The sequence below is a fragment of the Oncorhynchus clarkii genome, chromosome 3 (assembly GCF_045791955.1).
Source record: "Oncorhynchus clarkii lewisi isolate Uvic-CL-2024 chromosome 3, UVic_Ocla_1.0, whole genome shotgun sequence".
In the NCBI taxonomy this organism is placed as follows: domain Eukaryota; kingdom Metazoa; phylum Chordata; class Actinopteri; order Salmoniformes; family Salmonidae; genus Oncorhynchus; species Oncorhynchus clarkii.
Genome location: NC_092149.1, coordinates 72,812,069 through 72,825,722, shown reverse-complemented (window position 1 = coordinate 72,825,722; position 13,654 = coordinate 72,812,069). Strand labels below are relative to the sequence as shown.

Here is a 13,654-nt window from a genome sequence, read left to right as displayed (position 1 = left end):
GGGGGGTGTTAGCCTGGTCTGTCTGTCCCACATCCAACTACACCAGTGTCTGTCTGTCTGTCTGTCCCATATCCAACTACACCAGTGTCTGTCTGTCTGTCCCAAATCCAACTACACTAGTGTCTGTATGTCCCCAATCCAACTACACTAGTGTCTGTATGTCCCATATCCAACTACAGTAGGGTCTGTCTGTCTGTCCCCAATCCAACTACACTAGTGTCTGTCTGTCCCAAATCCAACTACACTAGTGTCTGTCCCATATCCAACTACACCAGGGATCCTCCCTGTATACTGCTCCTATACACACACACACACACACACACATGTCTGTCTCTACACTAGCTCTGGTCCAGGGTGTTACGTGTGGCTTGCTGAAGCTGAACCTGCCACACGTAACACCCTGGACCAGAGCCATCTCCACATCAACCCTGGTCTCTACTACTCCCAGTTCATATTCACTCACTACGCTTTAAAAACGTAACTTTAAAATAATAATATCTTTCAGGTATTAAATAATCTGATATAAAAACACAAAATGTACCCCCCCCCCCACATGACATCCCTCCCAAACCCCAAACGGTACCTGTTTATATTGTGTTATAATTCAATGCAAAGCGGCACAAACACATGGAAAAGCTTGATAGGTGGTTTGGCTCGCTCTCTTTTCATAGAGTTATTATAACGTAGACAGAGTAAAGGAATAACAATCTGGGATTACAAGGAACAAGATTCTTCTTCTGGCTCAGTCCTGTCTGTGTGGCATGAGAGGAGAGGAGTGAAGAGGAGACGGGCTGAGTTCAGGGTCGAATTCATTAGTGTTCACCGTAATTAAACGTTTTTGCAACAAAAAAAGAGTTTCTTATTGGACAAGTTCAGGTAGTCCCTCAGTCCCAGTTTCGGTCCTTTTTCTTCCGTTTGGTGTCTAGTGAATACGACCGTGGCCTGGGGGAGAGCGGCCTGGGGGAGAGCGGCCTGTGGGCTCCATATAGCCTGTAGCCTGATTGGGTCTTTAGGCTGTATTCAGTCTGTAGCCTGTGGCCTTGATGGGTCTTTAGGCTGTAGTCAGTCTATAGTCTGATTGGGCCTATAGGCTGTAGTCAGTCTGTAGCCTGATTGGGTCTATAAGCTGTAGTCAGGCTGTAGCCTGATTGGGCCTATAAGCTGTAGTCAGTCTGTAGCCTGATTGGGTCTATAAGCTGTAGTTAGTCTGTAGCCTGATTGGGTCTTTAGGCTGTAGTCAGTCTGTAGCCTGATTGGGTCTTTAGGCTGTAGTCAGTCTGTAGCCTGATTGGGTCTATAGCCTGTAGTCAGTCTGTAGCCTAATTGGGTCTATAGGCTGTAGTCAGTCTGTAGCCTGATTGGGTCTATAGGCTGTAGTCAGTCTGTAGCCTGATTGGGTCTATAGGCTGTAGTCAGTCTGTAGCCTGATTGGGTTTATAGCCTGTAGCCTGATTGGGTCTATAGCCTGTAGTCAGTCTGTAGTCTGTAGCCTGATAGGGTCTATAGCCTGTAGTCAGTCTGTAGCCTTGATGGGTCTATAGCCTGTAGTCAGTCTGTAGCCTGATTGGGTCTATAGTCTGTAGCCTTGATGGGTCTATAGCCTGGGTAGCTCAGCCCTAGTCCTCATCTTTCCCCTGCTACCTCCTAGCTACCACTCTCCTGTCAGTTTGGTGCTTTGGTCCCGTTTGGGCGGGGCAGGGCGCGGCCCCCGCCGTAACGTTGCATAGCCTGAGGACATGTACCCGTGGCCCCCGACCTGTCCACCCCTCTGCTGGTCCAGCAGCAGCTCTGGGGGAGGAGGGGGGAGGGCCATGTCGTCCATGGAGACGGGCTCCAGCCGGGAGGAGCCGTGCCGCGTGAGGGAGCCGTGACGCGTGATGGACTTCCTCTTCAAGGTCCGGTTCAGGTCCTCCAGGAAGTTGGGTTGGACCGAGGAGAGGGTACCGCCCCCCTTAGGTACCCCGGGGGAGGTGGGGGGCAGGGGACAGGCAAAGGGTGGGGGGGACAGGGGTAAGGGGTCTTGGACCGTGTTGCTCCGGGACAGCCTGTGCAGTGTCGGAGGCGGAGTCTTCTTCAGAGACTGGGTCTTCCATGATGATTGGCTGACGGGGTGGGAGATGGGCGTGGCCTGCGGTTGGGGGTTGACGACTGCGACCCTGGGGGCCCCCGGGTGGAGCTCAGAGAGGAGGGGGGGCGGTGGGAGCAGCTCAGAGTCGGGAGGAGGTGGGGGGAAGTAATCGAGCTCTGAAGGAGGAGAGGGGAAGTCTCCACTGGGCTGGCAGTGCTGCCCTGTCTGTAGACCCTGGAGGGCTAGAGGGAGAGCTGACAGGTTCAGCTTGCCTGGTTTAGGAGGAGCAGGAGGCCCCAAGTCCTTAGCAGGAGATCCAGAAGAGGAGGCAGCAGAGGAGTTGCAGGAGCCGAGGGCAGGCTGGGCGAACTTACTGACCAGAGACTCCACCTTCTTAGGCTGCCTCTGGACCTGGGCCTCTTCCTGGTACTCCCCTGAGGAGTTAGACTTGATGGAGGAGGCGCGCTGGGGGGTGGGAGGAGGCCCCCTCTTCCCGAAGGAGCCGGTTGAGGTGGAGGAGGGAGACTTCTTAATAGGAGAGCCCATCTTGGCAGGGGAGAGAGGGGGAGGAGCGGGGGTGGGGATGGAGTGGGGAGGAGGGGGGAAGTCCAGGCTGTCCTCAGGGGGAGGAGGGGGGAACTCTGGGGACTGGGGGGGGATCTGACCCCCTGGCTGCCATCTTGGTTTGGTCTTGACGGCCGGGGGGGACTGGGGTGGCAGGGGGGCTCCGGGGAACTGGTTGACTATCTGTTTGACCAGGGAGGGGGTCGGGGAGATTGGGGCGGACAGGGGGAGGGTCTTAGAGGAGAAGCTGTGCTGTTTGGGCATGGTGGGAGGCGGCTGATTGGGTGAATGGCCTGTCGAGAAGCTCTGCTGCTTTTTCATTGGACCAGAAGGAGGGGAGGGTGAGACTGGGGACAAGGGGATCCCTGGACCAAAGGTCTTAGGAGCGGTCTGGGGTGGGAAAACACCAGTGAAGGTTCTGGGAGGTGCAGGGGGTGACATGGGGGGGGAGAGGGCAGGAGGAGGAGGGGACACAGGTTGGCCATCCAGGTCGGAGAAGTCGTAGTTCATATTGGGGAACTTTTGGGCCAGGAACTGCTGCAGCCCGGTGTTACTGAGAGGGGGGCACTGGTGGTCCTCTTCTGGGGGAGGAGGGGGGGGCAGGGTTTGGGCCTGGGGGGGAGGAGGGGGGATGAACTGAGGAACAGGGCTGGGGGGGCCAAGCCTCAGAGAGGCCATGGCAGAGCCTGGAGAAGGCATGGAGCAGGGGGGAGGAGGAGGGGGAGGGTTGTGGAGAGTGGGAGCCAATGGCATGGTGTTGTAGTTGGGTTTGACAGACTGGAGGGGAGGGGCTGGAGGGCCTTGCTGCTGCCCCATTGGCTGGACATTGTAATGATTGGCAGTCTGGTTGGAGCCACCCTGCAGGCGGGCAATGGTGCTGTACTTAACGAACAGGGTGGGGGCAGCCTGGTGAGGGGGGTTGGGGAGAGGGGGAGGTGGAGGAGGAGGGGGAGGGTCGGGGGGAGAGGGCGAGGATTCAGGGGAGACACTGGTGTAGCTAGTTCGGGATGGGGGGGCTGACTGGTGCATGGGGGGCAGCGTCAGAGGGTAGGGTCTGCTCACTGACTCCATCCTCAACTAGAAAGAGAGAGGACAAGAGAGAGCCAGAACGAGAGAGAGAGAGAGAACGAGAGAGAGGGCGAGAGAACAAGAGAGAGGGAGAGAGAACAAGAGAGAGGGAGAGAGAACAAGAGAGAGGGAGAGAGAACAAGAGAGAGGGAGAGAGAACAAGAGAGAGGGAGAGAGAACAAGAGAGAGGGAGAGAGAACGAGAGAGGGAGGGAGGGAGGGTAAGAGAGATAACGAGAGAGGGAAAACATGAGAGAGAACGAGAGGAAGATTGAGAGAAGGAGAGAGGGAGCGAGAGAAAACAAGAGAACGAGAGAGAGAAATCTGAGTTAGATTATGATATAGAAGTGGTTACATTACTACTATTAAGATGGTAGAAAGCAAACATTGTTATTTTAAACTGCCAGACTGGGTAAAACACTGGAAGACATTAGTGTCCTATTTTGGTAGCACTGCATTGATGCATAACATTCAACAGACCACCTGTACATTCAGCAGACCACAACAGACCACCTGTACATTCAGCAGACCACAACAGACCACCTGTACATTCAACAGACCACCTGTACATTCAGCAGACCACAACAGACCACCTGTACATTCAACAGACCACCTGTACATTCAGCAGACCACCTGTACATTCAACAGACCACCTGTACATTCAGCAGACCACCTGTACATTCAACAGACCACAACAGACCACCTGTACATTCAACAGACCACCTGTACATTCAGCAGACCACAACAGACCACATGTACATTCAACAGACCACTTGTACATTCAGCAGACCACCTGTACATTCAACAGACCACCTGTACATTCAACAGACCACAACAGACCACCTGTACATTCAGCAGACCACCTGTACATTCAACAGACCACAACAGACCACCTGTACATTCAACAGACCACCTGTACATTCAACAGACCACCTGTGCATTCAACAGACCACCTGTACATTCAGCAGACCACCTGTATATTCAGCAGACCACAACAAACCACCTGTACATTCAACAGACCACCTGTACATTCAGCAGACCACAACAAACCACCTGTACATTCAGCAGGCCACCTGTACATTCAACAGACCACAACAGACCACCTGTACATTCAGCAGACCACCTGTACATTCAGCAGACCACAACAATCCACCTGTACATTCAGCAGACCACAACAAACCACCTGTACATTCAGCAGACCACAACAGACCACCTGTATATTCAACAGACCACCTGTACATTCAGCAGACCACAGCAGACTACCTGTACATTCAGCAGACCACCTGTACATTCAGCAGACCACAGCAGACCACCTGTACATTCAGCAGACCACAGCAGACCACCTGTACATTCAGTAGACCACCTGTACATTCAACAGACCACCTGTACATTCAACAGACCACCTGTACATTCAACAGACCACCTGTACATTCAACAGACCACCTGTACATTCAACAGACCACCTGTACATTCAACAGACCACAACAGACCACCTGTACATTCAACAGACCACATGTACATTCAGCAGACCACAACAATCCACCTGTACATTCAGCAGACCACAACAGACCACCTGTACATTCAGCAGACCACCTGTACATTCAACAGACCACCTGTACATTCAACAGACCACCTGTACATTCAACAGACCACAACAGACCACCTGTACATTCAGCAGACCACCTGTACATTCAACAGACCACCTGTATATTCAACAGACCACAACAGACCACCTGTACATTCAACAGACCACATGTACATTCAGCAGACCACATGTACATTCAGCAGACCACCTGTACATTCAGCAGACCACCTGTACATTCAACAGACCACCTGTACATTCAGCAGACCACCTGTACATTCAACAGACCACCTGTACATTCAACAGACCACAACAGACCACCTGTACATTCAGCAGACCACCTGTACATTCAACAGACCACCTGTACATTCAACAGACCACAACAGACCACCTGTACATTCAGCAGACCACCTGTACATTCAACAGACCACCTGTATATTCAACAGACCACAACAGACCACCTGTACATTCAACAGACCACATGTACATTCAGCAGACCACCTGTACATTCAGCAGACCACCTGTACATTCAGCAGACCACCTGTACATTCAACAGACCACCTGTACATTCAACAGACCACCTGTACATTCAGCAGACCACCTGTACATTCAACAGACCACCTGTACATTCAGCAGACCACCTGTACATTCAACAGACCACCTGTACATTCAACAGACCACAACAGACCACCTGTACATTCAGCAGACCACCTGTACATTCAGCAGACCACCTGTACATTCAACAGACCACCTGTACATTCAGCAGACCACCTGTACATTCAACAGACCACCTGTACATTCAACAGACCACCTGTACATTCAACAGACCACCTGTACATTCAACAGACCACCTGTACATTCAACAGACCACCTGTACATTCAACAGACCACCTGTACATTTAGCAGATCACCTGTACATTCAACAGACCACAACAGACCACCTGTACATTCAACAGACCACCTGTACATTCAACAGACCACCTGTACATTCAACAGACCACCTGTACATTCAACAGACCACCTGTACATTCAACAGACCACCTGTACATTCAACAGACCACCTGTACATTCAACAGACCACCTGTACATTCAACAGACCACCTGTACATTTAGCAGATCACCTGTACATTCAACAGACCACAACAGACCACCTGTACATTCAACAGACCACCTGTACATTCAGCAGACCACCTGTACATTCAACAGACCACCTGTACATTCAACAGACCACCTGTACATTCAACAGACCACCTGTACATTCAACAGACCACCTGTACATTCAACAGACCACCTGTACATTCAACAGACCACCTGTACATTCAACAGACCACCTGTGCATTCAACAGACCACCTGTACATTCAACAGACCACCTGTACATTCAACAGACCACCTGTACATTCAACAGACCACCTGTACATTCAACAGACCACAACAGACCACCTGTACATTCAACAGACCACCTGTACATTCAACAGACCACCTGTACATTCAACAGACCACCTGTACATTCAACAGACCACCTGTACATTCAACAGACCACCTGTACATTCAACAGACCACCTGTACATTCAACAGACCACCTGTACATTCAACAGACCACCTGTACATTCAACAGACCACCTGTACATTCAACAGACCACCTGTACATTCAACAGACCACCTGTACATTCAACAGACCACCTGTACATTCAACAGACCACCTGTACATTCAACAGACCACCTGTACATTCAACAGACCACCTGTACATTTAGCAGATCACCTGTACATTCAACAGACCACAACAGACCACCTGTACATTCAACAGACCACCTGTACATTCAGCAGACCACCTGTACATTCAACAGACCACCTGTACATTCAACAGACCACCTGTACATTCAACAGACCACCTGTACATTCAACAGACCACCTGTACATTCAACAGACCACCTGTACATTTAGCAGATCACCTGTACATTCAACAGACCACCTGTACATTCAACAGACCACCTGTACATTCAACAGACCACCTGTACATTCAACAGACCACCTGTACATTCAACAGACCACCTGTACATTCAACAGACCACCTGTACATTCAACAGACCACCTGTACATTCAACAGACCACCTGTACATTCAACAGACCACCTGTACATTCAACAGACCACAACAGACCACCTGTACATTCAACAGACCACCTGTACAATCAACAGACCACCTGTACATTCAACAGACCACCTGTACATTCAACAGACCACCTGTACATTCAACAGACCACCTGTACATTCAACAGACCACCTGTACATTCAACAGACCACCTGTACATTCAACAGACCACCTGTACATTCAACAGACCACCTGTACATTCAACAGACCACCTGTACATTCAACAGACCACCTGTACATTCAACAGACCACCTGTACATTCAACAGACCACCTGTACATTCAACAGACCACCTGTACATTCAACAGACCACCTGTACATTCAACAGACCACCTGTACATTCAGGAAAAAAACTAAACAAATGGCAACTCAAGAGTAGAATTGGACTTTAAAAACACACGACTGACAACACACATCACAAGGAAATGTCCTCCTGCACTCTGACCAAGAGACATATTTAGACTGTAGACCCATCAGTGTTCGGATGTGATACCCAGACAGGATACGGAAGCACACACAAGCCAGGGGAGTAGTGAAAAACGCTAACACAGTAATTAGGATACACAGTAACACAGTAACACACCAGTGCTGTAGAGTAACACAGTAACACACCAGTGCTGTAGAGTAACACAGTAACACACCAGTGCTGTAGAGTAACACAGTAACACACCAGTGCTGTAGAGTAACACAGTAACACACCAGTGCTGTGTGGTCAGAAACAGACCGTCACGAGTCTCACAGCCTCAGTTACCAAACATCATTAACCACACATTAAACCACTTGTTACCAAGGGTGACCCAGTTCTGTTAGTGTTCTGAAGAAACGTGCGGATTACAGAAGTCTAATGTTAAAACGAGAGTAACCCCCCCAACCTCAAACCTCCGTCCCTCCAGTGCACAGGGGCACCGTATGAAACTTGACTGACTTGACCTTCCTCTCCTGGGGAGAACAGTGGAGGGGAGAGACAACAGACACAGTCAGTCACCCCTGGAACGGACCATGAAATGACAGTGTCCACGTTGGACACCGCAACACTGATGTCCCGACTACATTCTAGGGTCAACCCGGACCACACTGTGCTGGCTATGATATTGTCCTTCCCTGTATGGTTCCAGACACTATGGTGGATGTGCAACCAGGTCAGTACAGCTCGGCCTGGCTCGGTTTGACCCTACAGTGGGAATCGGGCATGACAGAATGTCAGTCACACTCCTCCTAGGGGTAAAACTGAGGCAGGTCAATAGAGACAGGTGACAGGTGAGGAATACTGAGGCAGGTCAATAGAGACAGGTGACAGGTGGGGAATACTGAGGCAGGTCAATAGAGACAGGTGACAGGTGAGGAATACTGAGGCAGGTCAATTGAGACAGTTGAGGAATACTGAGGCAGGGCAATAGAGACAGGTGACAGGTGAGGAATACTGAGGCAGGGCAATAGAGACAGGTGACAGGTGAGGAATACTGAGGCAGGTCAATAGAGACAGGTGACAGGTGAGGAATACTGAGGCAGGTCAATAGAGACAGGTGAGGAATACTGAGGCAGGGCAATAGAGACAGGTGACAGGTGAGGAATACTGAGGCAGGTCAATAGAGACAGGTGACAGGTGAGGCAGGTCAATAGAGACAGGTGACAGGTGAGGAATACTGAGGCAGGTCAATAGAGACAGGTGAGGAATACTGAGGCAGGTCAATAGAGACAGGTGAGGAATACTGAGGCAGGTCAATAGAGACAGGTGAGGAATACTGAGGCAGGTCAATAGACAGGTGAGGAATACTGAGGCAGGGCAATAGAGACAGGTGAGGAATACTGAGGCAGGTCAATAGAGACAGGTGACAGGTGAGGAATACTGAGGCAGGTCAATAGAGACAGGTGACAGGTGAGGAATACTGAGGCAGGTCAATAGAGACAGGTGACAGGTGAGGAATACTGAGGCAGGTCAATAGAGACAGGTGACAGGTGAGGAATACTGAGGCAGGTCAATAGAGACAGGTGAGGAATACTGAGGCAGGTCAATAGAGACAGGTGACAGGTGGGGAATACTGAGGCAGGTCAATAGAGACAGGTGACAGGTGAGGAATACCGAGGCAGGTCAATAGAGACAGGTGACAGGTGAGGAATACCGAGGCAGGTCAATAGAGACAGGTGACAGGTGAGGAATACTGAGGCAGGTCAATAGAGACAGGTGACAGGTGAGGAATACTGAGGCAGGTCAATAGAGACAGGTGACAGGTGGGGAATACTGAGGCAGGTCAATAGAGACAGGTGACAGGGGAATACTGAGGCAGGTCAATAGAGACAGGTGAGGAATACTGAGGCAGGTCAATTGAGACAGGTGACAGGTGAGGAATACTGAGGCAGGTCAATAGAGACAGGTGAGGAATACTGAGGCAGGTCAATAGAGACAGGTGACAGGTGAGGAATACTGAGGCAGGTCAATAGAGACAGGTGACAGGTGAGGAATACCGAGGCAGGTCAATAGAGACAGGTGACAGGTGAGGAATACCGAGGCAGGTCAATAGAGACAGGTGACAGGTGAGGAATACTGAGGCAGGTCAATAGAGACAGGTGACAGGTGAGGAATACTGAGGCAGGTCAATAGAGACAGGTGACAGGTGGGGAATACTGAGGCAGGTCAATAGAGACAGGTGACAGGTGAGGAATACTGAGGCAGGTCAATAGAGACAGGTGAGGAATACTGAGGCAGGTCAATAGAGACAGGTGACAGGTGAGGAATACTGAGGCAGGTCAATAGAGACAGGTGAGGAATACTGAGGCAGGGCAATAGAGACAGGTGACAGGTGAGGAATACCGAGGCAGGTCAATAGAGACAGGTGACAGGTGAGGAATACCGAGGCAGGTCAATAGAGACAGGTGACAGGTGAGGAATACTGGGGCAGGTCAATAGAGACAGGTGACAGGTGGGGAATACTGAGGCAGGTCAATAGAGACAGGTGACAGGTGAGGAATACTGAGGCAGGTCAATAGAGACAGGTGACAGGTGAGGAATACTGAGGCAGGTCAATAGAGACAGGTGACAGGTGAGGAATACTGAGGCAGGTCAATAGAGACAGGTGAGGAATACTGAGGCAGGGCAATAGAGACAGGTGAGGAATACTGAGGCAGGTCAATAGAGACAGGTGACAGGTGAGGAATACCGAGGCAGGTCAATAGAGACAGGTGACAGGTGAGGAATACTGAGGCAGGGCAATAGAGACAGGTGACAGGTGAGGAATACCGAGGCAGGTCAATAGAGACAGGTGACAGGTGAGGAATACTGAGGCAGGTCAATAGAGACAGGTGACAGGTGAGGAATACTGAGGCAGGTCAATAGAGACAGGTGAGGAATACTGAGGCAGGTCAATAGAGACAGGTGACAGGTGAGGAATACTGAGGCAGGTCAATAGAGACAGGTGACAGGTGGGGAATACTGAGGCAGGTCAATAGAGACAGGTGACAGGTGAGGAATACTGAGGCAGGTCAATAGAGACAGGTGACAGGTGGGGAATACTGAGGCAGGTCAATAGAGACAGGTGACAGGTGAGAAATACTGAGGCAGGTCAATAGAGACAGGTGAGGAATACTGAGGCAGGTCAATAGAGACAGGTGACAGGTGGGGAATACTGAGGCAGGTCAATAGAGACAGGTGACAGGTGAGGAATACTGAGGCAGGGCAATAGAGACAGGTGACAGGTGGGGAATACTGAGGCAGGTCAATAGAGACAGGTGACAGGTGAGGAATACTGAGGCAGGTCAATAGAGACAGGTGGGGAATACTGAGGCAGGTCAATAGAGACAGTTGAGGAATACTGAGGCAGGTCAATAGAGACAGTTGAGGAATACTGAGGCAGGTCAATAGAGACAGGTGACAGGTGAGGAATACTGAGGCAGGTCAATAGAGACAGGTGACAGGTGGGGAATACTGAGGCAGGTCAATAGAGACAGGTGAGGAATACTGAGGCAGGTCAATAGAGACAGGTGACAGGTGAGGAATACTGAGGCAGGTCAATAGAGACAGGTGAGGAATACTGAGGCAGGTCAATAGAGACAGGTGACAGGTGAGGAATACTGAGGCAGGTCAATAGAGACAGGTGACAGGTGGGGAATACTGAGGCAGGTCAATAGAGACAGGTGACAGGTGAGGAATACTGAGGCAGGTCAATAGAGACAGGTGACAGGTGAGGAATACTGAGGCAGGGCAATAGAGACAGGTGACAGGTGAGGAATACTGAGGCAGGTCAATAGAGACAGGTGACAGGTGAGGAATACTGAGGCAGGTCAATAGAGACAGGTGACAGGTGAGGAATACTGAGGCAGGTCAATAGAGACAGGTGACAGGTGAGGAATACTGAGGCAGGTCAATAGAGACAGGTGACAGGTGAGGAATACTGAGGCAGGCCAATAGAGACAGGTGAGGAATACTGAGGCAGGTCAATAGAGACAGGTGAGGAATACTGAGGCAGGTCAATAGAGACAGGTGAGGAATACTGAGGCAGGGCAATAGAGACAGGTGAGGAATACTGAGGCAGGTCAATAGAGACAGGTGACAGGTGAGGAATACTGAGGCAGGTCAATAGAGACAGGTGACAGGTGAGGAATACTGAGGCAGGTCAATAGAGACAGGTGACAGGTGAGGAATACTGAGGCAGGTCAATAGAGACAGGTGACAGGTGAGGAATACTGAGGCAGGTCAATTGAGACAGTTGAGGAATACTGAGGCAGGGCAATAGAGACAGGTGACAGGTGAGGAATACTGAGGCAGGGCAATAGAGACAGGTGACAGGTGAGGAATACTGAGGCAGGTCAATAGAGACAGGTGACAGGTGAGGAATACTGAGGCAGGTCAATAGAGACAGGTGACAGGTGAGGAATACTGAGGCAGGTCAATAGAGACAGGTGACAGGTGGGGAATACTGAGGCAGGTCAATAGAGACAGGTGACAGGTGACAGGGTAAGGTGAGGGTGTCAGTACAGGAGGAGGCGGTACCTCATCCTGGGTGCCTCTCTTCCAGGCCTCGGAGAAGATGGAGCTGACCTGGCTCTGAGAGCGGCTGTGGCCTGACAGGTTGTTCTCTGACACAGCAACACCACTATCACTACTGCAGTTGGTCGACTGGGACTCTGTAGGGAGAGAGAGGAGGGAGGGAGGGAGAAAGAGATTGAAGAGGGGGAGGGAGGGAGGGAGCGAGAGGAGAGCGAGGAGAAAGAAAGTGAGAGGGTGGAGAGAGGAGTGTTATAGCAAGAACCAATATTATTATTTATTATTTAAATATTTTTTCCCAATTTCATGATTACAATCTAGTCTCATCGCTGCAACTCCCCAACGGGCTGGGGAGAGGCGAAGGTCTCATCGCTGCAACTCCCCAACGGGCTGGGGAGAGGCGAAGGTCTCATCGCTGCAACTCCCCAACGGGCTGGGGAGAGGCGAAGGTCTCATCGCTGCAACTCCCCAACGGGCTGGGGAGAGGCGAAGGTCTCATCGCTGCAACTCCCCAACGGGCTGGGGAGAGGCGAAGGTCTCATCGCTGCAACTCCCCAACGGGCTGGGGAGAGGCGAAGGTCTCATCGCCGCAACTCCCCAACGGGCTGGGGAGAGGCGAAGGTCTCATCGCTGCAACTCCCCAACGGGCTGGGGAGAGGCGAAGGTTGAATCATGAGTCCTCCGAAACATGACCTGCTAAAGCCGCACCAATGTGTCAGAGGAAACACCGTTCAACTGACCGACAAGGTCAGCCTGCAGGCGCCTGGGACCGCCACAAGGAGTCGCTAGAGTACCCCGCGGCTGGTAATGACACAGCCTGGGATTGAACCTCAGGCTGTAGTGACGCTGCAACACTGCAATGCAGTGCCTTAGGCCGCTGCGCCACTCGGGAGGCCCCACAACTACAAATCTTATAAATACTATACTGTGGCTAAGAACGTGGGTAACTGCTGCAGCGTTGGGGACTAATCCATTTCAATCTGTCATTACAGGAAGTAAACTGAAATTCCTGGAATTGTACTTCCAAAAAATGACTGAATTGAAATAAAAATAGACCCTGCTATGCTGTAGCTGAGTGTGTGTTGTGTTGTAGGTGTGTGTCTGTCCACCACCACTCACCAGGCAAGCTGGAGGAGCTGGATCCAGACTTGATAGAGGAGCTAGAGAGAGAAGACCAGTCGTAGGCTGCCTCAGTCCTCTTCATAGCCTCCTGGTAGTTCACATACAGGGTCTTCCCATACTGGAGA

The 13,654-nt window shown here is 51.1% G+C and overlaps 2 protein-coding genes across 2 annotated transcripts in view; one reads left to right on the top strand and one right to left on the bottom strand.

Moving 5' to 3' along the window:
- LOC139403765 (nectin-3-like) overlaps nucleotides 1-13,654 on the top strand; it is a 189,484-nt gene that overhangs the window by 130,744 nt on the left and 45,086 nt on the right. The window lies entirely within an intron of this gene.
- LOC139405561 (ras-associated and pleckstrin homology domains-containing protein 1-like) overlaps nucleotides 1,649-13,654 on the bottom strand; it is a 52,797-nt gene continuing 40,791 nt past the window's right edge. The window contains exons 8-10 of the mRNA XM_071147975.1: nucleotides 13,527-13,647; nucleotides 12,414-12,547; nucleotides 1,649-3,709 (exon numbers count right to left, since the gene is read on the bottom strand). Coding sequence (XP_071004076.1) covers nucleotides 1,649-3,709; nucleotides 12,414-12,547; nucleotides 13,527-13,647 — 2,316 coding nt within the window. The remainder of the gene's footprint in view (nucleotides 3,710-12,413; nucleotides 12,548-13,526; nucleotides 13,648-13,654) is intronic.